This window comes from Anser anser (genome assembly GCF_964211835.1).
Source record: "Anser anser genome assembly, chromosome: 1".
In the NCBI taxonomy this organism is placed as follows: Eukaryota; Metazoa; Chordata; class Aves; order Anseriformes; family Anatidae; genus Anser; species Anser anser.
In genome coordinates, this window is record NC_139720.1 from 146,350,818 (window position 1) to 146,374,672 (window position 23,855).

Below are 23,855 nucleotides of genomic sequence, written 5' to 3' on the forward strand. Positions count from 1 at the left end.
GGAAAAAAAGGGAGAAAGGTGTCAGGGGAGCAGGACCTCAACTTTCAATAGGGAAGGAATGTGTTAAGATAGATGGTTCAAATCCGTAAAAGTGATTTTAAAGATGTCTTTAGAAAAAACACAAGTGGCTTTAAAAGTGTCACACAGGTTAGAGAAGTGTTGAAAAGCCAGGAGCAGTTAGTGGTTATCTGTAAAAACTTGTGGAGGTCAAGTGGAGTCAACTAGAAAAATCTGATGCCGTTCTTTTCAAATGGGAAAGAGTTACACAGCCATCAACTTAATGTTGGTTCTCAGCTAAATAAATAAATATATGTCCTGGCAAGCTATGAACAAACCATGCGAAGTGCCATGCCAAAAACACTGCAGTAAATGGCAACGAGCTTGTGTTAATCCTAAATTGTCAAATCAGTGTGATTTCCATTAGGACAAGGTAACAGGCATGGCTAGTAGAGGAGTACTAGTTATATGTATGTCTAGACTTTGCTGTATTGTTTCTGGTACAGTTTTACGTGGCGTTTTCATAATCATATTAGAAAAGTATGACAGCTGAAATAAGGTTGGTGGTAAGGTGTAGTGAGACAGTGTTTCACAGCTGAAGGAATGTACATAGTAGATTCTGGAATAGTCTCTTTTGGGTCCAGTATTGGGTGTTTTCAGTGAGAAGTGTGATGGTGAGAAAGAGCACGCTTGTTAAACTTGAAGCGAATAGCAAGCGAGGGAGAATTTCAAGCATGCTGAAAAAGAAGGTTAGGATTAAAATTGATCTTGACAAATTGAAGAGGTAGTAGGTCTGAGAAAAGCGCAATGCTTCAGAGGCAAGAGTGTGCAGTATTGCATTTGAACAGAAATATCATCTGTACACATGCAGGGTGATGAACAAATGCAGGGACACGTGAACATGCCAATCTTTGGCTACATAAAAGGCTGCCACAAAGAGAAAGAAAGTAATCTTTTTTTTTTCCATGTCTGTGATAGAAGTAGTGGCAGGGTAAGTATGAGGAAAAACTAGATTAAAACAAAAGCAGTCAACCACTGGGTCAGAGAGGTCAGTAAGACTGGTGCTTCCAGTATTTGCAGGTCTTCAGAACAGACTAGACAAACATTTGGCAGGAATGAAGTGATACAGTTGATTATGATATGGATGGTACCCGATTTAATAATGGAATTGGATGGTTTAGACATCCTGGCACCACCTACAGCAACCCAGTGGCCTGTGCAATTATTGCCAAATCCCTGAAGCACTGTGAAATTATCGTCAAAACCCCGAATATGCAAGCCCTATGGCTCCCATTTTTCTTTCTGTTTCTTCTTACTACGTGGTGTGGATGTTGCTTTCTTCACTACTGGTTGTATGTGCAGATTGGACCATGCAGAATTACAAATTTGATCTTTGGAAGTTTGTCCTATTATTTTAACAGTAAAATGGAACTTAGTTGAGAATTATTTCTAAAATACGCTCTTGTTAATCATGCTTTAACATTTGATATTTCTATAGCAACATGATACCGAAATGAACCGAATGAAAGAAACCTTGAGAGGAGTGGCTGAGGAAAATAGTAGACTGAAGTCATCATTTAACTCTGTGATGGATGAGAATGATTCCCTAAAAAAACAGGCAAGATTAATTATTTCCTGTTATTAGTAGCTTTAGAAGTTACAGTCAACAATTTTAAACGTTTGAACAAGTTGTTTGCAAAATTGCTGATTTTGTTTCTGTAAGACAAGAATTGTGTGAATGGTTGTAATTACTTTCTGCTTCATTTTCTAGCACGTGAAATTTAGTCTCTCAGATCTTTTCCAGTATTAAAGAAATTAGAGTTAGTCCTCTGACCCTGTAGCAACAGGTGATTTTAGGAAAGACTAACCATATCCTTTGAAGCAAACTGAGATTGGATAGAGAGAAAGTATTTTATAATGGAAGCCACCCTGTGCTGAATTGCTCTGCTGATTCTATTAAATAAAAAGTAGTATGTGTATTTCTAATTCCATGATTACTCAGTATCTTCAGTTATTTTTGAAAGTGTTAATTAAAGGAATATTTTCTCTGTTCTTAAAGACACGCTGAGACAGTGGTTCACAATAATACAGAGTTAAAGTTTTCTTCTCACTTGACTTAAATCTGACCTAAATGCTGACAGGCAAATTGCTACGTAAACTCTTTTGACCATTGCTCCTTCAGTGAATTGCAGTTCTGATGCTCTTGAGTCTGATGAAAATCATCTGCTTCCTAGTCTCAGTAAAATCTTTGTCCTTCTCTTTTGTGCAAACTGAAGTATTCACAGAGGACTTACATGATGATCGGGATGTTTGTTGTATCCATAGAGTACGTTACTTATATTTAAATGGAGGTTATAGTTTGCCTCGTATTCTTTTCTCACAGAGCATGGTCAGTAACAGTGTCATTCTTGCGAGAAGAAAACTTTCACCCTCTCTATTTCCAAGGCCATTAGACCATTCTTGAAACATGCACTCCATTTTTTGTGTCATTTCTTTATGAGAAGTAATCAAATACGTAGTGCCTATATCCCTAAAGAGGTATTGTGCTTATTCTTCCCCTGTAAGCGGAAAGGTTGGGCCGCAAGTCAACAAAGAGCCACGACTATTTTATTTATCCAGGCAGAGGTTGCCTGGAGAGGTTGAGGAGTCCCCGTCCTTGAAGATCTTCACAAGCTGCCTGGACGTGGTCCTGGGCAGCCTGCTCTGGGTGGCCCTGTTTAAACAAGATGGTTGGACTAGATGGTCTCCAGAGGTCCCTTCCCACCTCGGCCATCCCGTGATTTGTTGAGGAAGTGGACAGTGATTTTGTTTCTATCACTGTCCATGCTGAGAAGAAAAAAATTGAACTTTTAATCATTTAGCAATCACATCAAATGATTTCAGTGTGATGGTTAAGTCAAAAAGTGAGTTTTGAATCTACAGCTATTTGAATGGTTTTTGATTCTTTCAGTTAAGTGACGCGAACGAACAGAACAAGAAGTTAGATGATGGAGCAAGAAGCATGCAAGCTCAGTTAGATAATTTAAAGGTAAGGTTTCTTCTTACAGGTACCTTCTTCTGTTATAGTTATGCAAGCCTTATAAAGCATTGTGTAATGTAGTTTGGAGAAATTGAGAATCTTGATTCAAATTTTTTCTCGCAAAACCTTTCACTTGTAATTCTGCTGTCCCTGACTGTTTTGAAAGTTTATGGTCAGTTTCAAGCCACCTTGCTCCTGCTCCATCCCAAGCTGAGCAAGCCTTTCCTAGGCTTGGTTAACTCTAAAGGTTCGGCCTTTTCAATGGAAGTAGTTGAGCAGTCCGCTTGGAGCCTATCTGTAGCATTTTTCTTTGTTGATGAGATCGTTTCTATATTTACCACTAAAGTCCTTTTTGCAGCATGATAACAGTCTGAGAGCGAGGCTTAAGAAAATGTAGCGGATGGCTGAATTGTTAGTGCAAAAGACAGCACTTCTGAACAAGGCGCTATTTTCACATAGAAGATTCTCACAGTTTCTGAGAAAAGGAACGTTATTTTCTGAAAACATTTGTTTTATACTCAGCTTCAAAGCCTCAGTGTTGGTTTTTTTTTTCAGAATCTGCTGGCATATATTTAATTATATTACAAATTCCCAGTGAGGGGGAGAAAAGACACATTCCTTGGTTTCTTTTTCAAGACGCACAGGTTTTTGACTGTTACAAGTAATTGTCATTTCAGTTTTCCTTTGTTGCTGTTTTTTGTCTGTTTTTGCTTATAATTTAATGGTATGTCCTGGTATTAAATTATGTTATTAAATTATGTTATAAAATATTATATTAAAAGATAACTATGTTGAGTTTCACAAGGTTTTTTTTTTTTTTCCAATTCAATGAAATGTAACAAGTATTGGATACATTCCTGGACATTGCAGGACAGGTGTTTAAGTACAGGTGAACTAAAGCGTCTTAACTATCAGCAGTGAATGGTTAGAATATTTGAAAGATTCAAGAAAGAGAGAATTGGGCATGTTTGTGGTTAAAATGGATGCTAAGAAGAAAAGCTAAGTGTAAACAAAAGCTTTGACATTTGTTTTCATTCACAGTTCTTTCCCACATGTGACTTAACTGAGGAATGTACAATTGAGAAGATCTAGGTATTTTCTGGAAAAAAATAAGATCCATAGGCTGTACGCCGTGGCTCCCATTTTCTTTCTATTTCTTCTTAATACGTGGTGTGGATGTTGCTTTCTTCACTACTGGTTGTATGTGCAGATTGGACCATGCAGAATTACAAATTTGATCTTTGGAAGTTTGTCCTATTATTTTAACAGTAAAATGGAACTTAGTTGAGAATTATTTCTAAAATACGCTCTTGTTAATCATGCTTTAACATTTGATATTTCTATAGCTATATATGACAGAAATGAACCGAATGAGAGAAACCGTGATAGAAGTGGGTAAGGAAAATAGCACACTGAAGTCATCGTATAACACTGTGATGGATGAGAATGATTCCCTAAAAAAACAGGCAAGATTAATTATTTCCTGTTATTAGTAGCTTTAGAAGTTACAGTCAACAATTTTAAACGTTTGAACAAGTTGTTTGCAAAATTGCTGATTTTGTTTCTGTAAGACAAGAATTGTGTGAATGGTTGTAATTACTTTCTGCTTCATTTTCTAGCACGTGAAATTTAGTCTCTCAGATCTTTTCCAGTATTAAAGAAATTAGAGTTAGTCCTCTGACCCTGTAGCAACAGGTGATTTTAGGAAAGACTAACCATATCCTTTGAAGCAAACTGAGATTGGATAGAGAGAAAGTATTTTATAATGAAAGCCACCCTGTGCTGAATTGCTCTGCTGATTCTATTAAATAAAAAGTAGTATGTGTATTTCTAATTCCATGATTACTCAGTATCTTCAGTTATTTTTGAAAGTGTTAATTAAAGGAATATTTTCTCTGTTCTTAAAGACACGCTGAGACAGTGGTTCACAATAATACAGAGTTAAAGTTTTCTTCTCACTTGACTTAAATCTGACCTAAATGCTGACAGGCAAATTGCTACGTAAACTCTTTTGACCATTGCTCCTTCAGTGAATTGCAGTTCTGATGCTCTTGAGTCTGATGAAAATCATCTGCTTCCTAGTCTCAGTAAAATCTTTGTCCTCCTCTTTTGTGCAAACTGAAGTATTCACAGAGGACTTACATGATGATCGGGATGTTTGTTGTATCCATAGAGTACGTTACTTATATTTAAATGGAGGTTATAGTTTGCCTCGTATTCTTTTCTCACAGAGCATGGTCAGTAACAGTGTCATTCTTTCGAGAAGAAAACTTTCACCCTCTCTATTTCCAAGGCCATTAGACCATTCTTGAAACATGCACTCCGTTTTTTGTGTCATTTCTTTATGAGGAGTAATCAAATACGTAGTGCCTATATCCCTAAAGAGGTATTGTGCTTATTCTTCCCCTGTAAGCGGAAAGGTTGGGCCGCAAGTCAACAAAGAGCCACGACTATTTTATTTATCCAGGCAGAGGTTGCCTGGAGAGGTTGAGGAGTCCCCGTCCTTGAAGATCTTCACAAGCTGCCTGGACGTGGTCCTGGGCAGCCTGCTCTGGGTGGCCCTGTTTAAACAAGATGGTTGGACCAGATGGTCTCCAGAGGTCCCTTCCCACCTCGGCCATCCCGTGATTTGTTGAGGAAGTGGACAGTGATTTTGTTTCTATCACTGTCCATGCTGAGAAGAAAAAAATTGAACTTTTAATCATTTAGCAATCACATCAAATGATTTCAATGTGATGGTTAAGTCAAAAAGTGAGTTTTGAATCTACAGCTATTTGAATGGTTTTTGATTCTTTCAGTTAAGTGACGCGAACGAACAGAACAAGAAGTTAGATGATCGAGCAAAAAGCATGCAAGCTCAGTTAGATAATTTAAAGGTAAGGTTTCTTCTTACAGGTACCTTCTTCTGTTATAGTTATGCAAGCCTTATAAAGCATTGTGTAATGTAGTTTGGAGAAATTGAGAATCTTAATTCAAATTTTTTCTCGCAAAACCTTTCACTTGTAATTCTGCTGTCCCTGACTGTTTTGAAAGTTTATGGTCAGTTTCAAGCCACCTTGCTCCTGCTCCATCCCAAGCTGAGCAAGCCTTTCCTAGGCTTGGTTAACTCTAAAGGTTCGGCCTTTTCAATGGAAGTAGTTGAGCACTCCGCTTGGAGCCTATCTGTAGCATTTTTCTTTGTTGATGAGATCGTTTCTATATTTACCACTAAAGTCCTTTTTGCAGCATGATAACAGTCTGAGAGCGAGGCTTAAGAAAATGTAGTGGATGGCTGAATTGTTAGTGCAAAAGACAGCACTTCTGAACAAGGCGCTATTTTCACATAGAAGATTCTCACAGTTTCTGAGAAAAGGAACGTTATTTTCTGAAAACATTTGTTTTATACTCAACTTCAAAGCCTCAGTGTTGTTTTTTTTCAGAATCTGCTGGCATGTATTTAATTATATTACAAATTTCCAGTGAGGGGGAGAAAAGACACATTCCTTGGTTTCTTTTTCAAGACGCACAGGTTTTTGACTGTTACAAGTAATTGTCATTTCAGTTTTCCTTTGTTGCTGTTTTTTGTCTGTTTTTGCTTATAATTTAATGGTATGTCCTGGTATTAAATTATATTATTAAATTATGTTATAAAATATTATATTAAAAGATAACTATGTTGAGTTTCACAAGGTTTTTTTTTTTTTTCCAATTCAATGAAATGTAACAAGTATTGGATACATTCCTGGACATTGCAGGAAAGGTGTTTAAGTACAGGTGAACTAAAGTGTCTTAACTATCATCAGTGAATGGTTAGAATATTTGAAAGATTCAAGAAAGAGAGAATTGGGCATGTTTGTGGTTAAAATGGATGCTAAGAAGAAAAGCTAAGTGTAAACAAAAGCTTTGACATTTGTTTTCATTCACAGTTCTTTCCCACATGTGACTTAACTGAGGAATGTACAATTGAGAAGATCTAGGTATTTTCTGGAAAAAAAATAAGATCCATAGGCTGTACGCCGTGGCTCCCATTTTCTTTCTATTTCTTCTTAATACGTGGTGTGGATGTTGCTTTCTTCACTACTGGTTGTATGTGCAGATTGGACCATGCAGAATTACAAATTTGATCTTTGGAAGTTTGTCCTATTATTTTAACAGTAAAATGGAACTTAGTTGAGAATTATTTCTAAAATACGCTCTTGTTAATCATGCTTTAACATTTGATATTTCTATAGCTATATATGACAGAAATGAACCGAATGAGAGAAACCGTGATAGAAGTGGGTAAGGAAAATAGCACACTGAAGTCATCGTATAACACTGTGATGGATGAGAATGAATCCCTAAAAAAACAGGCAAGATTAATTATTTCCTGTTATTAGTAGCTTTAGAAGTTACAGTCAACAATTTTAAACGTTTGAACAAGTTGTTTGCAAAATTGCTGATTTTGTTTCTGTAAGACAAGAATTGTGTGAATGGTTGTAATTACTTTCTGCTTCATTTTCTAGCACGTGAAATTTAGTCTCTCAGATCTTTTCCAGTATTAAAGAAATTAGAGTTAGTCCCCTGACCCTGTAGCAACAGGTGATTTTAGGAAAGACTAACCATATCCTCTGAAGCAAACTGAGATTGGATAGAGAGAAAGTATTTTATAATGAAAGCCACCCTGTGCTGAATTGCTCTGCTGATTCTATTAAATAAAAAGTAGTATGTGTATTTCTAATTCCATGATTACTCAGTATCTTCAGTTATTTTTGAAAGTGTTAATTAAAGGAATATTTTCTCTGTTCTTAAAGACACGCTGAGACAGTGGTTCACAATAATACAGAGTTAAAGTTTTCTTCTCACTTGACTTAAATCTGACCTAAATGCTGACAGGCAAATTGCTACGTAAACTCTTTTGACCATTGCTCCTTCAGTGAATTGCAGTTCTGATGCTCTTGAGTCTGATGAAAATCATCTGCTTCCTAGTCTCAGTAAAATCTTTGTCCTCCTCTTTTGTGCAAACTGAAGTATTCACAGAGGACTTACATGATGATCGGGATGTTTGTTGTATCCATAGAGTACGTTACTTATATTTAAATGGAGGTTATAGTTTGCCTCGTATTCTTTTCTCACAGAGCATGGTCAGTAACAGTGTCATTCTTTCGAGAAGAAAACTTTCACCCTCTCTATTTCCAAGGCCATTAGACCATTCTTGAAACATGCACTCCATTTTTTGTGTCATTTCTTTATGAGAAGTAATCAAATACGTAGTGCCTATATCCCTAAAGAGGTATTGTGCTTATTCTTCCCCTGTAAGCGGAAAGGTTGGGCCGCAAGTCAACAAAGAGCCACGACTATTTTATTTATCCAGGCAGAGGTTGCCTGGAGAGGTTGAGGAGTCCCCGTCCTTGAAGATCTTCACAAGCTGCCTGGACGTGGTCCTGGGCAGCCTGCTCTGGGTGGCCCTGTTTAAACAAGATGGTTGGACCAGATGGTCTCCAGAGGTCCCTTCCCACCTCGGCCATCCCGTGATTTGTTGAGGAAGTGGACAGTGATTTTGTTTCTATCACTGTCCATGCTGAGAAGAAAAAAATTGAACTTTTAGCAATCACATCAAATGATTTCAGTGTGATGGTTAAGTCAAAAAGTGAGTTTTGAATCTACAGCTATTTGAATGGTTTTTGATTCTTTCAGTTAAGTGACGCGAAAGAACAGAACAAGAAGTTAGAAGATCGAGCAAGAAGCATGCAAGCTCAGTTAAATGATTCAAAGGTAAGGTTTCTTCTTCCAGGTACCTTCTTCCTTTATAGTTAACAAGTGAAATATAATTCATTGTTACGTTTTATTGTAGCAGAAGCATGCATTGGTAATGACACAGAAGTCTAATGATTCAGGACAAGTGGTGCGCTCACGTAAACGTGGTATGGAGAAAAATGAGACAGGAGCATCAAAAAGTGATAAGGTAAGGACTGGGCAAGGTGAAAGATCTGTTTGAAAGACTTTAGGCAGTAGAACGTTATGTATCTGCTAGAAATTAGAAAATGCTAGAAATTAGAAAAATAAAATAATTTTAATTGATTTTTTTTAGTGAGTTAATTACAGTAGGAATAGGTAGACACTATATTGGGAGAAACAGTCAACTGAAAGAATAAAGTATGTTGCTAAAAATGTCTTTTGAATTTTATATTGTGTATGTACATGTTTTTTGCTTATTTAGCTATGTTTTCTTCTTCCTCTCATGTTATCTCTCAACTATGAATTAAAATTATATTCTGCCTGCACTGTAACTGTTTTCTTCTGCTGTGTCAGAGCAAATCTTAAACTTATCCTGGTTACTGCTACAGTACAACACTGTCCTTTATGAATAAAACCAGCTGAAATGTAGTTAGAGAAGTCAGATAACAAATTTTAATTTGATAAGCCAGAGATGATTGTACTGCTGTTATACTTTGGGGAAATGGTCTTTAATGTGGGAAAGGATAAATGCAGTGTTCATATATAGTTCCAAAAGGATCACCTTGTTTTCCTTAAAATACCTTCTTGCATCACTTAATGAAATACTTTCTGTCTCCATGTTATTCCAGTCAGTAGCAAGTCCTCTGCTAGTACTCTGCCAACATTTCCCGACTGGTAATGACTTTCTCCCGCTAGAGGCTAAACTGAAATGAGAGAGAGATATTCACACCATTCTACTTGATCTATATCAGATGCCTTAAAACTGTACTGTCTCTATATAGCCAACATATTTCTCTGTGTACGTAGGTTTTAGCGTACTTTAGTCGCAAGTGATATATGAGCAGCATCAGTAGTTATAATTCTGAGTGAAGAGAAGAACAGTTGTCTGAAGGTAGATACAAGAAGACCTGTGAAGGTTTTAAAGAGCTGTTTGTGCAGCCTGTCTTCAGGAACCTCTGGATACCTTTCACAGAGTTTTTCTGTACAGTTGTAGTAGAGGGACAGAATGACAATGTCATGAAGTCTTTATTCTTCTAACGGTGCTACTTACACAGTTAAAATTTAGCATAAGTAGATTGTATGAAATAAAGCAAAGGAGTGTATCACATGTATCAAAATGAGGATTTCCACATGCACAGATCATTAAGCCATTGAGGGAGGATGCACAAGCCATTGAGGGAGTATGTAGATACAGGAAAAAAAGGGAGAAAGGTGTCAGGGGAGCAGGACCTCAACTTTCAATAGGGAAGGAATGTGTTAAGATAGATGGTTCAAATCCGTAAAAGTGATTTTAAAGATGTCTTTAGAAAAAACACAAGTGGCTTTAAAAGTGTCACACAGGTTAGAGAAGTGTTGAAAAGCCAGGAGCAGTTAGTGGTTATCTGTAAAAACTTGTGGAGGTCAAGTGGAGTCAACTAGAAAAATCTGATGCCGTTCTTTTCAAATGGGAAAGAGTTACACAGCCATCAACTTAATGTTGGTTCTCAGCTAAAAATATAAATATATGTCCTGGCAAGCTATGAACAAACCATGCGAAGTGCCATGCCAGAAACACTGCAGTAAATGGCAACGAGCTTGTGTTAATCCTAAATTGTCAAATCAGTGTGATTTCCATTAGGACAAGGTAACAGGCATGGCTAGTAGAGGAGTACTAGTTATATGTATGTCTAGACTTTGCTGTATTGTTTCTGGTACAGTTTTACGTGGCGTTTTCATAATCATATTAGAAAAGTATGACAGCTGAAATAAGGTTGGTGGTAAGGTGTAGTGAGACAGTGTTTCACAGCTGAAGGAATGTACATAGTAGATTCTGGAATAGTCTCTTTTGGGTCCAGTATTGGGTGTTTTCAGTGAGAAGTGTGATGGTGAGAAAGAGCACGCTTGTTAAACTTGAAGCGAATAGCAAGCGAGGGAGAATTTCAAGCATGCTGAAAAAGAAGGTTAGGATTAAAATTGATCTTGACAAATTGAAGAGGTAGTAGGTCTGAGAAAAGCGCAATGCTTCAGAGGCAAGAGTGTGCAGTATTGCATTTGAACAGAAATATCATCTGTACACATGCAGGGTGATGAACAAATGCAGGGACACGTGAACATGCCAATCTTTGGCTACATAAAAGGCTGCCACAAAGAGAAAGAAAGTAATCTTTTTTTTTTCCATGTCTGTGATAGAAGTAGTGGCAGGGTAAGTATGAGGAAAAACTAGATTAAAACAAAAGCAGTCAACCACTGGGTCAGAGAGGTCAGTAAGACTGGTGCTTCCAGTATTTGCAGGTCTTCAGAACAGACTAGACAAACATTTGGCGGGAATGAAGTGATACAGTTGATTATGATATGGATGGTACCCGATTTAATAATGGAATTGGATGGTTTAGACATCCTGGCACCACCTACAGCAACCCAGTGGCCTGTGAAATTATTGCCAAATCCCTGAAGCACTGTGAAATTATTGTCAAACCCCGAATATGCAAGCCTTATAAAGCATTGTGTAACGTAGTTTGGAGAAATTGAGAATCTTAACTCAAATTTTTTCTCGCAAAACCTTTCACTTGTAATTCTGCTGTCCCTGACTGTTTTGAAAGTTTATGGTCAGTTTCAAGCCACCTTGCTCCTGCTCCATCCCAAGCTGAGCAAGCCTTTCCTAGGCTTGGTTAACTCTAAAGGTTCGGCCTTTTCAATGGAAGTAGTTGAGCTGTCCGCTTGGAGCCTACCTGTAGCATTTTTGTTTGTTGATGAGATCGTTTCTATATTTACCACTAAAGTCCTTTTTGCAGCATGATAACAGTCTGAGAGCGAGGCTTAAGAAAATGTAGTGGATGGCTGAATTGTTAGTGCAAAAGACAGCACTTCTGAACAAGGCGCTATTTTCACATAGAAGATTCTCACAGTTTCTGAGAAAAGGAACGTTATTTTCTGAAAACATTTGTTTTATACTCAGCTTCAAAGCCTCAGTGTTGGTTTTTTTTTTCAGAATCTGCTGGCATATATTTAATTATATTACAAATTTCCAGTGAGGGGGAGAAAAGACACATTCCTTGGTTTCTTTTTCAAGACGCACAGGTTTTTGACTGTTACAAGTAATTGTCATTTCAGTTTTCCTTTGTTGCTGTTTTTTTGTCTGTTTTTGCTTATAATTTAATGGTATGTCCTGGTATTAAATTATATTATTAAATTATGTTATAAAATATTATATTAAAAGATAACTATGTTGAGTTTCACAAGGTTTTTTTTTTTTTCCAATTCAATGAAATGTAACAAGTATTGGATACATTCCTGGACATTGCAGGACAGGTGTTTAAGTACAGGTGAACTAAAGCGTCTTAACTATCAGCAGTGAATGGTTAGAATATTTGAAAGATTCAAGAAAGAGAGAATTGGGCATGTTTGTGGTTAAAATGGATGCTAAGAAGAAAAGCTAAGTGTAAACAAAAGCTTTGACATTTGTTTTCATTCACAGTTCTTTCCCACATGTGACTTAACTGAGGAATGTACAATTGAGAAGATCTAGGTATTTTCTGGAAAAAAAATAAGATCCATAGGCTGTACGCCGTGGCTCCCATTTTCTTTCTATTTCTTCTTACTACGTGGTGTGGATGTTGCTTTCTTCACTACTGGTTGTATGTGCAGATTGGACCATGCAGAATTACAAATTTGATCTCTGGAAGTTTGTCCTGTTATTTTAACAGGAAAATGGAACTTAGTTGAGAATTATTTCTAAAATACGCTCTTGTTAATCATGCTTTAACATTTGATATTTCTATAGCAACCTGATACCGAAATGAACCGAATGAAAGAAACCTTGAGAGGAGTGGCTGAGGAAAATAGTAAACTGAAGTCATCATTTAAGTCTGTGATGGATGAGAATGATTCCCTAAAAAAACAGGCAAGATTAATTATTTCCTGTTATTAGTAGCTTTAGAAGTTACAGTCAACAATTTTAAACGTTTGAACAAGTTGTTTGCAAAATTGCTGATTTTGTTTCTGTAAGACAAGAATTGTGTGAATGGTTGTAATTACTTTCTGCTTCATTTTCTAGCACGTGAAATTTAGTCTCTCAGATCTTTTCCAGTATTAAAGAAATTAGAGTTAGTCCTCTGACCCTGTAGCAACAGGTGATTTTAGGAAAGACTAACCATATCCTCTGAAGCAAACTGAGATTGGATAGAGAGAAAGTATTTTATAATGAAAGCCACCCTGTGCTGAATTGCTCTGCTGATTCTATTAAATAAAAAGTAGTATGTGTATTTCTAATTCCATGATTACTCAGTATCTTCAGTTATTTTTGAAAGTGTTAATTAAAGGAATATTTTCTCTGTTCTTAAAGACACGCTGAGACAGTGGTTCACAATAATACAGAGTTAAAGTTTTCTTCTCACTTGACTTAAATCTGACCTAAATGCTGACAGGCAAATTGCTACGTAAACTCTTTTGACCATTGCTCCTTCAGTGAATTGCAGTTCTGATGCTCTTGAGTCTGATGAAAATCATCTGCTTCCTAGTCTCAGTAAAATCTTTGTCCTTCTCTTTTGTGCAAACTGAAGTATTCACAGAGGACTTACATGATGATCGGGATGTTTGTTGTATCCATAGAGTACGTTACTTATATTTAAATGGAGGTTATAGTTTGCCTCGTATTCTTTTCTCACAGAGCATGGTCAGTAACAGTGTCATTCTTGCGAGAAGAAAACTTTCACCCTCTCTATTTCCAAGGCCATTAGACCATTCTTGAAACATGCACTCCATTTTTTGTGTCATTTCTTTATGAGAAGTAATCAAATACGTAGTGCCTATATCCCTAAAGAGGTATTGTGCTTATTCTTCCCCTGTAAGCGGAAAGGTTGGGCCGCAAGTCAACAAAGAGCCACGACTATTTTATTTATCCAGGCAGAGGTTGCCTGGAGAGGTTGAGGAGTCCCCGTCCTTGAAGATCTTCACAAGCTGCCTGGACGTGGTCCTGGGCAGCCTGCTCTGGGTGGCCCTGTTTAAACAAGATGGTTGGACCAGATGGTCTCCAGAGGTCCCTTCCCACCTCGGCCATCCCGTGATTTGTTGAGGAAGTGGACAGTGATTTTGTTTCTATCACTGTCCATGCTGAGAAGAAAAAAATTGAACTTTTAATCATTTAGCAATCACATCAAATGATTTCAATGTGATGGTTAAGTCAAAAAGTGAGTTTTGAATCTACAGCTATTTGAATGGTTTTTGATTCTTTCAGTTAAGTGACGCGAACGAACAGAACAAGAAGTTAGATGATCGAGCAAGAAGCATGCAAGCTCAGTTAAATGATTTACAGGTAAGGTTTCTTCTTACAGGTACCTTCTTCCTTTATAGTTAACAAGTGAAATATAATTCATTGTTACATTTTATTGTAGCAGAAGCATGCATTGGTAATGGCACAGAAGTCCAATGATTCGGGAGATGGGTTGCGCTCACGTAAACGTGGTAACGAGAAAAATGAGACAGGAGCATCAAAAAGTGATAAGGTAAGGACTGGGCAAGGTGAAAGATCTGTTTGAAAGACTTTAGGCAGTAGAACGTTATGTATCTGCTAGAAATTAGAAAATGCTAGAAATTAGAAAAATAAAATGATTTTTATTGATTTTTTTTTAGTGAGTTAATTACAGTAGGAATAGGTAGACACTATATTGGGAGACACAGATAGTCAACTGAAAGAATAAAGTATGTTGCTAAAAATGTCTTTTGAATTTTATATTGTGTATGTATATGTTTTTTGCTTATTTAGCTGTTTTCTTCTTCCTCTCATGTTATCTCTCAACTATGAATTAAAATTATATTCTGCCTGCACTGTAACTGTTTTCTTCCGCTGTGTCAGAGCAAATCTTAAACTTATTCTGGTTACTGCTACAGTACAACACTGTCCTTTATGAATAAAACCAGCTGAAATGTAGTTAGAGAAGTCAGATAACAAATTTTAATTTGATAAGCCAGAGATGATTGTACTGCTGTTATACTTTGGGGAAATGGTCTTTAATGTGGGAAAGAATAAATGCAGTGTTCATATATAGTTCCAAAAGGATCACCTTGTTTTCCTTAAAATACCTTCTTGCATCACTTAATGAAATACTTTCTGTCTCCATGTTATTCCAGTCAGTAGCAAGTCCTCTGCTAGCACTCTGCCAACATTTCCCGACTGGTAATGACTTTCTCCCGCTAGAGGCTAAACTGAAATGAGAAAGAGAGATATTCACACCATTCTACTTGATCTATATCAGATGCCTTAAAACTGTACTGTCTCTATATAGCCAACATATTTCTCTGTGTACGTAGGTTTTAGCGTACTTTAGTCGCAAGTGATATATGAGCAGCATCAGTAGTTATAATTCTGAGTGAAGAGAAGAACAGTTGTCTGAAGGTAGATACAAGAAGACCTGTGAAGGTTTTAAAGAGCTGTTTGTGCAGCCTGTCTTCAGGAACCTCTGGATACCTTTCACAGAGTTTTTCTGTACAGTTGTAGTAGAGGGACAGAATGACAATGTCATGAAGTCTTTATTCTTCTAACGGTGCTACTTACACAGTTAAAATTTAGCATAAGTAGATTGTATGAAATAAAGCAAAGGAGTGTATCACATGTATCAAAATGAGGATTTCCACATGCACAGATCATTAAGCCATTGAGGGAGGATGCACAAGCCATTGAGGGAGTATGTAGATACAGGAAAAAAAGGGAGAAAGGTGTCAGGGGAGCAGGACCTCAACTTTCAATAGGGAAGGAATGTGTTAAGATAGATGGTTCAAATCCATAAAAGTGATTTTAAAGATGTCTTTAGAAAAAACACAAGTGGCTTTAAAAGTGTCACACAGGTTAGAGAAGTGTTGAAAAGCCAGGAGCAGTTAGTGGTTATCTGTAAAAACTTGTGGAGGTCAAGTGGAGTCAACTAGAAAAATCTGATGCCGTTCTTTTCAAATGGGAAAGAGTTACACAGCCATCAACTTAATGTTGGTTCTCAGCTAAATAAATAAATATATGTCCTGGCAAGCTATGAACAAACCATGCGAAGTGCCATGCCAAAAACACTGCAGTAAATGGCAACGAGCTTGTGTTAATCCTAAATTGTCAAATCAGTGTGATTTCCATTAGGACAAGGTAACAGGCATGGCTAGTAGAGGAGTACTAGTTATATGTATGTCTAGACTTTGCTGTATTGTTTCTGGTACAGTTTTACGTGGCGTTTTCATAATCATATTAGAAAAGTATGACAGCTGAAATAAGGTTGGTGGTAAGGTGTAGTGAGACAGTGTTTCACAGCTGAAGGAATGTACATAGTAGATTCTGGAATAGTCTCTTTTGAGTCCAGTATTGGGTGTTTTCAGTGAGAAGTGTGATGGTGAGAAAGAGCACGCTTGTTAAACTTGAAGCGAATAGCAAGCGAGGGAGAATTTCAAGCATGCTGAAAAAGAAGGTTAGGATTAAAATTGATCTTGACAAATTGAAGAGGTAGTAGGTCTGAGAAAAGCGCAATGCTTCAGAGGCAAGAGTGTGCAGTATTGCATTTGAACAGAAATATCATCTGTACACATGCAGGGTGATGAACAAATGCAGGGACACGTGAACATGCCAATCTTTGGCTACATAAAAGGCTGCCACAAAGAGAAAGAAAGTAATCTTTTTTTTTTCCATGTCTGTGATAGAAGTAGTGGCAGGGTAAGTATGAGGAAAAACTAGATTAAAACAAAAGCAGTCAACCACTGGGTCAGAGAGGTCAGTAAGACTGGTGCTTCCAGTATTTGCAGGTCTTCAGAACAGACTAGACAAACATTTGGCAGGAATGAAGTGATACAGTTGATTATGATATGGATGGTACCCGATTTAATAATGGAATTGGATGGTTTAGACATCCTGGCACCACCTACAGCAACCCAGTGGCCTGTGAAATTATTGCCAAATCCCTGAAGCACTGTGAAATTATTGTCAAACCCCGAATATGCAAGCCTTATAAAGCATTGTGTAACGTAGTTTGGAGAAATTGAGAATCTTAACTCAAATTTTTTCTCGCAAAACCTTTCACTTGTAATTCTGCTGTCCCTGACTGTTTTGAAAGTTTATGGTCAGTTTCAAGCCACCTTGCTCCTGCTCCATCCCAAGCTGAGCAAGCCTTTCCTAGGCTTGGTTAACTCTAAAGGTTCGGCCTTTTCAATGGAAGTAGTTGAGCAGTCCGCTTGGAGCCTATCTGTAGCATTTTTGTTTGTCGATGAGATCGTTTCTATATTTACCACTAAAGTCCTTTTTGCAGCATGATAACAGTCTGAGAGCGAGGCTTAAGAAAATGTAGTGGATGGCTGAATTGTTAGTGCAAAAGACAGCACTTCTGAACAAAGCGCTATTTTCACATAGAAGTTTCTCACAGTTTCTGAGAAAAGGAACGTTATTTTCTGAAAACATTTGTTTTATACTCAGCTTCAAAGCCTCAGTGTTGTTTTTTTTCAGAATCTGCTGGCATATATTTAATTATATTACAAATTTCCAGTGAGGGGGAGAAAAGACACATTCCTTGGTTTCTTTTTCAAGACGTACAGGTTTTTGACTGTTACAAGTAATTGTCATTTCAGTTTTCCTTTGTTGCTGTTTTGTTTGCTTATAATTTAATGGTATGTCCTGGTATTAAATTATATTATTAAATTATGTTATAAAATATTATATTAAAAGATAACTATGTTGAGTTTCACAAGGTTTTTTTTTTTCCAATTCAATGAAATGTAACAAGTATTGGATACATTCCTGGACATTGCAGGACAGGTGTTTAAGTACAGGTGAACTAAAGCGTCTTAACTATCAGCAGTGAATGGTTAGAATATTTGAAAGATTCAAGAAAGAGAGAATTGGGCATGTTTGTGGTTAAAATGGATGCTAAGAAGAAAAGCTAAGTGTAAACAAAAGCTTTGACATTTGTTTTCATTCACAGTTCTTTCCCACATGTGACTTAACTGAGGAATGTACAATTGAGAAGATCTAGGTATTTTCTGGAAAAAAATAAGATCCATAGGCTGTACGCCGTGGCTCCCATTTTCTTTCTATTTCTTCTTAATACGTGGTGTGGATGTTGCTTTCTTCACTACTGGTTGTATGTGCAGATTGGACCATGCAGAATTACAAATTTGATCTTTGGAAGTTTGTCCTGTTATTTTAACAGGAAAATGGAACTTAGTTGAGAATTATTTCTAAAATACGCTCTTGTTAATCATGCTTTAACATTTGATATTTCTATAGCAACCTGATACCGAAATGAACCGAATGAAAGAAACCTTGAGAGGAGTGGCTGAGGAAAATAGTAAACTGAAGTCATCATTTAAGTCTGTGATGGATGAGAATGATTCCCTAAAAAAACAGGCAAGATTAATTATTTCCTGTTATTAGTAGCTTTAGAAGTTACAGTCAACAATTTTAAACGTTTGAACAAGTTGTTTGCAAAATTGCTGATTTTGTTTCTGTAAGACAAGAATTGTGTGAATGGTTGTAATTACTTTCTGCTTCATTTTCTAGCACGTGAAATTTAGTCTCTCAGATCTTTTCCAGTATTAAAGAAATTAGAGTTAGTCCCCTGACCCTGTAGCAACAGGTGATTTTAGGAAAGACTAACCATATCCTTTGAAGCAAACTGAGATTGGATAGAGAGAAAGTATTTTATAATGGAAGCTACCCTGTGCTGAATTGCTCTGCTGATTCTATTAAATAAAAAGTAGTATGTGTATTTCTAATTCCATGATTACTTAGTATCTTCAGTTATTTTTGAAAGTGTTAATTAAAGGAATATTTTCTCTGTTCTTAAAGACACGCTGAGACAGTGGTTCACAATAATACAGAGTTAAAGTTTTCTTCTCACTTGACTTAAATCTGACCTAAATGCTGACAGGCAAATTGCTACGTAAACTCTTTTGACCATTGCTCCTTCAGTGAATTGCAGTTCTGATGCTCTTGAGTCTGATGAAAATCATCTGCTTCCTAGTCTCAGTAAAATCTTTGTCCTTCTCTTTTGTGCAAACTGAAGTATTCACAGAGGACTTACATGATGATCGGGATGTTTGTTGTATCCATAGAGTACGTTACTTATATTTAAATGGAGGTTATAGTTTGCCTCGTATTCTTTTCTCACAGAGCATGGTCTGTGACAGTGTCATTCTTGCGAGAAGAAAACTTTCACCCTCTCTATTTCCAAGGCCATTAGACCATTCTTGAAACATGCACTCCATTTTTTGTGTCATTTCTTTATGAGAAGTAATCAAATACGTAGTGCCTATATCCCTAAAGAGGTATTGTGCTTATTCTTCCCCTGTAAGCGGAAAGGTTGGGCCGCAAGTCAACAAAGAGCCACGACTATTTTATTTATCCAGGCAGAGATTGCCTGGAGAGGTTGAGGAGTCCCCGTCCTTGAAGATCTTCACAAGCTGCCTGGACGTGGTCCTGGGCAGCCTGCTCTGGGTGGCCCCGTTTAAACAAGATGGTTGGACCAGATGGTCTCCAGAGGTCCCTTCCCACCTCGGCCATCCCGTGATTTGTTGAGGAAGTGGACAGTGATTTTGTTTCTATCACTGTCCATGCTGAGAAGAAAAAAATTGAACTTTTAGCAATCACATCAAATGATTTCAATGTGATGGTTAAGTCAAAAAGTGAGTTTTGAATCTACAGCTATTTGAATGGTTTTTGATTCTTTCAGTTAAGTGGCATGTACGAATACAACAAGAAGTTAGAAGATCATGCAAGAAGCATGCAAGCTCAGTTAAATGATTTACAGGTAAGGTTTCTTCTTCCAGGTACCTTCTTCCTTTATAGTTAACAAGTGAAATATAATTCATTGTTACATTTTATTGTAGCAGAAGCATGCATTGGTAATGGCACAGATGTCCAATGTGTCAGGAGGAGTGGTGTACCAACGTAAACGTGGTAACGAGGAAAAAGAGACAGCAATATCAAAAAGTGCTAAGGTAAGAATTGGGCAAGGTGAAAGATCTGTTTGAAAGACTTTAGGCAGTAGAACGTTATGTATCTGCTAGAAATTAGAAAATGCTAGAAATTAGAAAAATAAAATTTTTATTGTTTTTTTTAGTGAGTTAATTACAGTAGGAATAGGTAGACACTATATTGGGAGACACAGATAGTCAACTGAAAGAATAAAGTATGTTGCTAAAAATGTCTTTTGAATTTTATATTGTGTATGTATATGTTTTTTGCTTATTTAGCTGTTTTCTTCTTCCTCTCATGTTATCTCTCAACTATGAATTAAAATTATATTCTGCCTGCACTGTAACTGTTTTCTTCTGCTGTGTCAGAGCAAATCTTAAACTTATTCTGGTTACTGCTACAGTACAACACTGTCTTTTATGAATAAAACCAGCTGAAATGTAGTTAGAGAAGTCAGATAACAAATTTTAATTTGATAAGCCAGAGATGATTGTACTGCTGTTATACTTTGGGGAAATGGTCTTTAATGTGGGAAAGAATAAATGCAGTGTTCATATATAGTTCCAAAAGGATCACCTTGTTTTCCTTAAAATACCTTCTTGCATCACTTAATGAAATACTTTCTGTCTCCATGTTATTCCAGTCAGTAGCAAGTCCTCTGCTAGCACTCTGCCAACATTTCCCGACTGGTAATGACTTTCTCCCGCTAGAGGCTAAACTGAAATGAGAAAGAGAGATATTCACACCATTCTACTTGATCTATATCAGATGCCTTAAAACTGTACTGTCTCTATATAGCCAACATATTTCTCTGTGTACGTAGGTTTTAGCGTACTTTAGTCGCAAGTGATATATGAGCAGCATCAGTAGTTATAATTCTGAGTGAAGAGAAGAACAGTTGTCTGAAGGTAGATACAAGAAGACCTGTGAAGGTTTTAAAGAGCTGTTTGTGCAGCCTGTCTTCAGGAACCTCTGGATACCTTTCACAGAGTTTTTCTGTACAGTTGTAGTAGAGGGACAGAATGACAATGTCATGAAGTCTTTATTCTTCTAACGGTGCTACTTACACAGTTAAAATTTAGCATAAGTAGATTGTATGAAATAAAGCAAAGGAGTGTATCACATGTATCAAAATGAGGATTTCCACATGCACAGATCATTAAGCCATTGAGGGAGGATGCACAAGCCATTGAGGGAGTATGTAGATACAGGAAAAAAAGGGAGAAAGGTGTCAGGGGAGCAGGACCTCAACTTTCAATAGGGAAGGAATGTGTTAAGATAGATGGTTCAAATCCATAAAAGTGATTTTAAAGATGTCTTTAGAAAAAACACAAGTGGCTTTAAAAGTGTCGCACAGGTTAGAGAAGTGTTGAAAAGCCAGGAGCAGTTAGTGGTTATCTGTAAAAACTTGTGGAGGTCAAGTGGAGTCAACTAGAAAAATCTGATGCCGTTCTTTTCAAATGGGAAAGAGTTACACAGCCATCAACTTAATGTTGGTTCTCAGCTAAATAAATAAATATATGTCCTGGCAAGCTATGAACAAACCATGCGAAGTGCCATGCCAAAAACACTGCAGTAAATGGCAACGAGCTTGTGTTAATCCTAAATTGTCAAATCAGTGTGATTTCCATTAGGACAAGGTAACAGGCATGGCTAGTAGAGGAGTACTAGTTATATGTATGTCTAGACTTTGCTGTATTGTTTCTGGTACAGTTTTACGTGGCGTTTTCATAATCATATTAGAAAAGTATGACAGCTGAAGTAAGGTTGGTGGTAAGGTGTAGTGAGACAGTGTTTCACAGCTGAAGGAATGTACATAGTAGATTCTGGAATAGTCTCTTTTGGGTCCAGTATTGGGTGTTTTCAGTGAGAAGTGTGATGGTGAGAAAGAGCACGCTTGTTAAACTTGAAGCGAATAGCAAGCGAGGGAGAATTTCAAGCATGCTGAAAGAGAAGGTTAGGATTAAAATTGATCTTGACAAATTGAAGAGGTAGTAGGTCTGAGAAAAGCGCAATGCTTCAGAGGCAAGAGTGTGCAGTATTGCATTTGAACAGAAATATCATGTGTACACGTACAGGGTGATGAACAAATGCAGGGACACGTGAACATGCCAATCTTTGGCTACATAAAAGGCTGCCACAAAGAGAAAGAAAGTAATCTTTTTTTTTTCCATGTCTGTGATAGAAGTAGTGGCAGGGTAAGTATGAGGAAAAACTAGATTAAAACAAAAGCAGTCAACCACTGGGTCAGAGAGGTCAGTAAGACTGGTGCTTCCAGTATTTGCAGGTCTTCAGAACAGACTAGACAAACATTTGGCAGGAATGAAGTGATACAGTTGATTATGATATGGATGGTACCCGATTTAATAATGGAATTGGATGGTTTAGACATCCTGGCACCACCTACAGCAACCCAGTGGCCTGTGAAATTATTGCCAAATCCCTGAAGCACTGTGAAATTATTGTCAAACCCCGAATATGCAAGCCTTATAAAGCATTGTGTAACGTAGTTTGGAGAAATTGAGAATCTTAATTCAAATTTTTTCTCGCAAAACCTTTCACTTGTAATTCTGCTGTCCCTGACTGTTTTGAAAGTTTATGGTCAGTTTCAAGCCACCTTGCTCCTGCTCCATCCCAAGCTGAGCAAGCCTTTCCTAGGCTTGGTTAACTCTAAAGGTTCGGCCTTTTCAATGGAAGTAGTTGAGCTGTCCGCTTGGAGCCTATCTGTAGCATTTTTGTTTGTCGATGAGATCGTTTCTATATTTACCACTAAAGTCCTTTTTGCAGCATGATAACAGTCTGAGAGCGAGGCTTAAGAAAATGTAGTGGATGGCTGAATTGTTAGTGCAAAAGACAGCACTTCTGAACAAAGCGCTATTTTCACATAGAAGTTTCTCACAGTTTCTGAGAAAAGGAACGTTATTTTCTGAAAACATTTGTTTTATACTCAGCTTCAAAGCCTCAGTGTTGGTTTTTTTCAGAATCTGCTGGCATATATTTAATTATATTATAAATTTCCAGTGAGGGGGAGAAAAGACACATTCCTTGGTTTCTTTTTCAAGACGCACAGGTTTTTGACTGTTACAAGTAATTGTCATTTCAGTTTTCCTTTGTTGCTGTTTTTGTCTGTTTTTGCTTATAATTTAATGGTATGTCCTGGTATTAAATTATATTATTATAATATAAAATATTATATTAAAAGATAACTATGTTGAGTTTCACAAGGGTTTTTTTTTTCCAATTCAATGAAATGTAACAAGTATTGGATACATTCCTGGACATTGCAGGACAGGTGTTTAAGTACAGGTGAACTAAAGCGTCTTAACTATCAGCAGTGAATGGTTAGAATATTTGAAAGATTCAAGAAAGAGAGAATTGGGCATGTTTGTGGTTAAAATGGATGCTAAGAAGAAAAGCTAAGTGTAAACAAAAGCTTTGACATTTGTTTTCATTCACAGTTCTTTCCCACATGTGACTTAACTGAGGAATGTACAATTGAGAAGATCTAGGTATTTTCTGGAAAAAAATAAGATCCATAGGCTGTACGCCATGGCTCCCGTTTTCTTTCTATTTCTTCTTAATACGTGGTGTGGATGTTGCTTTCTTCACTACTGGTTGTATGTGCAGATTGGACCATGCAGAATTACAAATTTGATCTTTGGAAGTTTGTCCTATTATTTTAACAGTAAAATGGAACTTAGTTGAGAATTATTTCTAAAATACGCTCTTGTTAATCATGCTTTAACATTTGATATTTCTATAGCTTTATAGGACAGAAATGAACCGAATGAGAGACGCCTTGAGAGGAGTGGCTCAGGAAAATAGTAGACTGAAGTCATCATTTACCTGTGTGATGGTGGAGAATGATTTCCTAAAAAATCAGGCAAGATTAATTATTTCCTGTTATTAGTAGCTTTAGAAGTTACAGTCAACAATTTTAAACGTTTGAACAAGTTGTTTGCAAAATTGCTGATTTTGTTTCTGTAAGACAAGAATTGTGTGAATGGTTGT

At 37.0% G+C, this 23,855-nt stretch overlaps 1 protein-coding gene across 1 annotated transcript in view; it reads left to right on the forward strand.

Moving 5' to 3' along the window:
• LOC310892157 (E3 SUMO-protein ligase RanBP2-like) overlaps positions 1–3,112 on the forward strand; it is a 43,583-nt gene extending 40,471 nt beyond the window's left edge. The window contains exons 28-29 of the mRNA XM_083819538.1: positions 1,496–1,615; positions 2,948–3,112. Of these exons, the coding sequence (XP_083675664.1) occupies positions 1,496–1,615; positions 2,948–3,097 (270 nt within the window). The 3' untranslated portion in view covers positions 3,098–3,112. The remainder of the gene's footprint in view (positions 1–1,495; positions 1,616–2,947) is intronic.
• Positions 3,113–23,855: the final 20,743 nt, after the last annotated feature.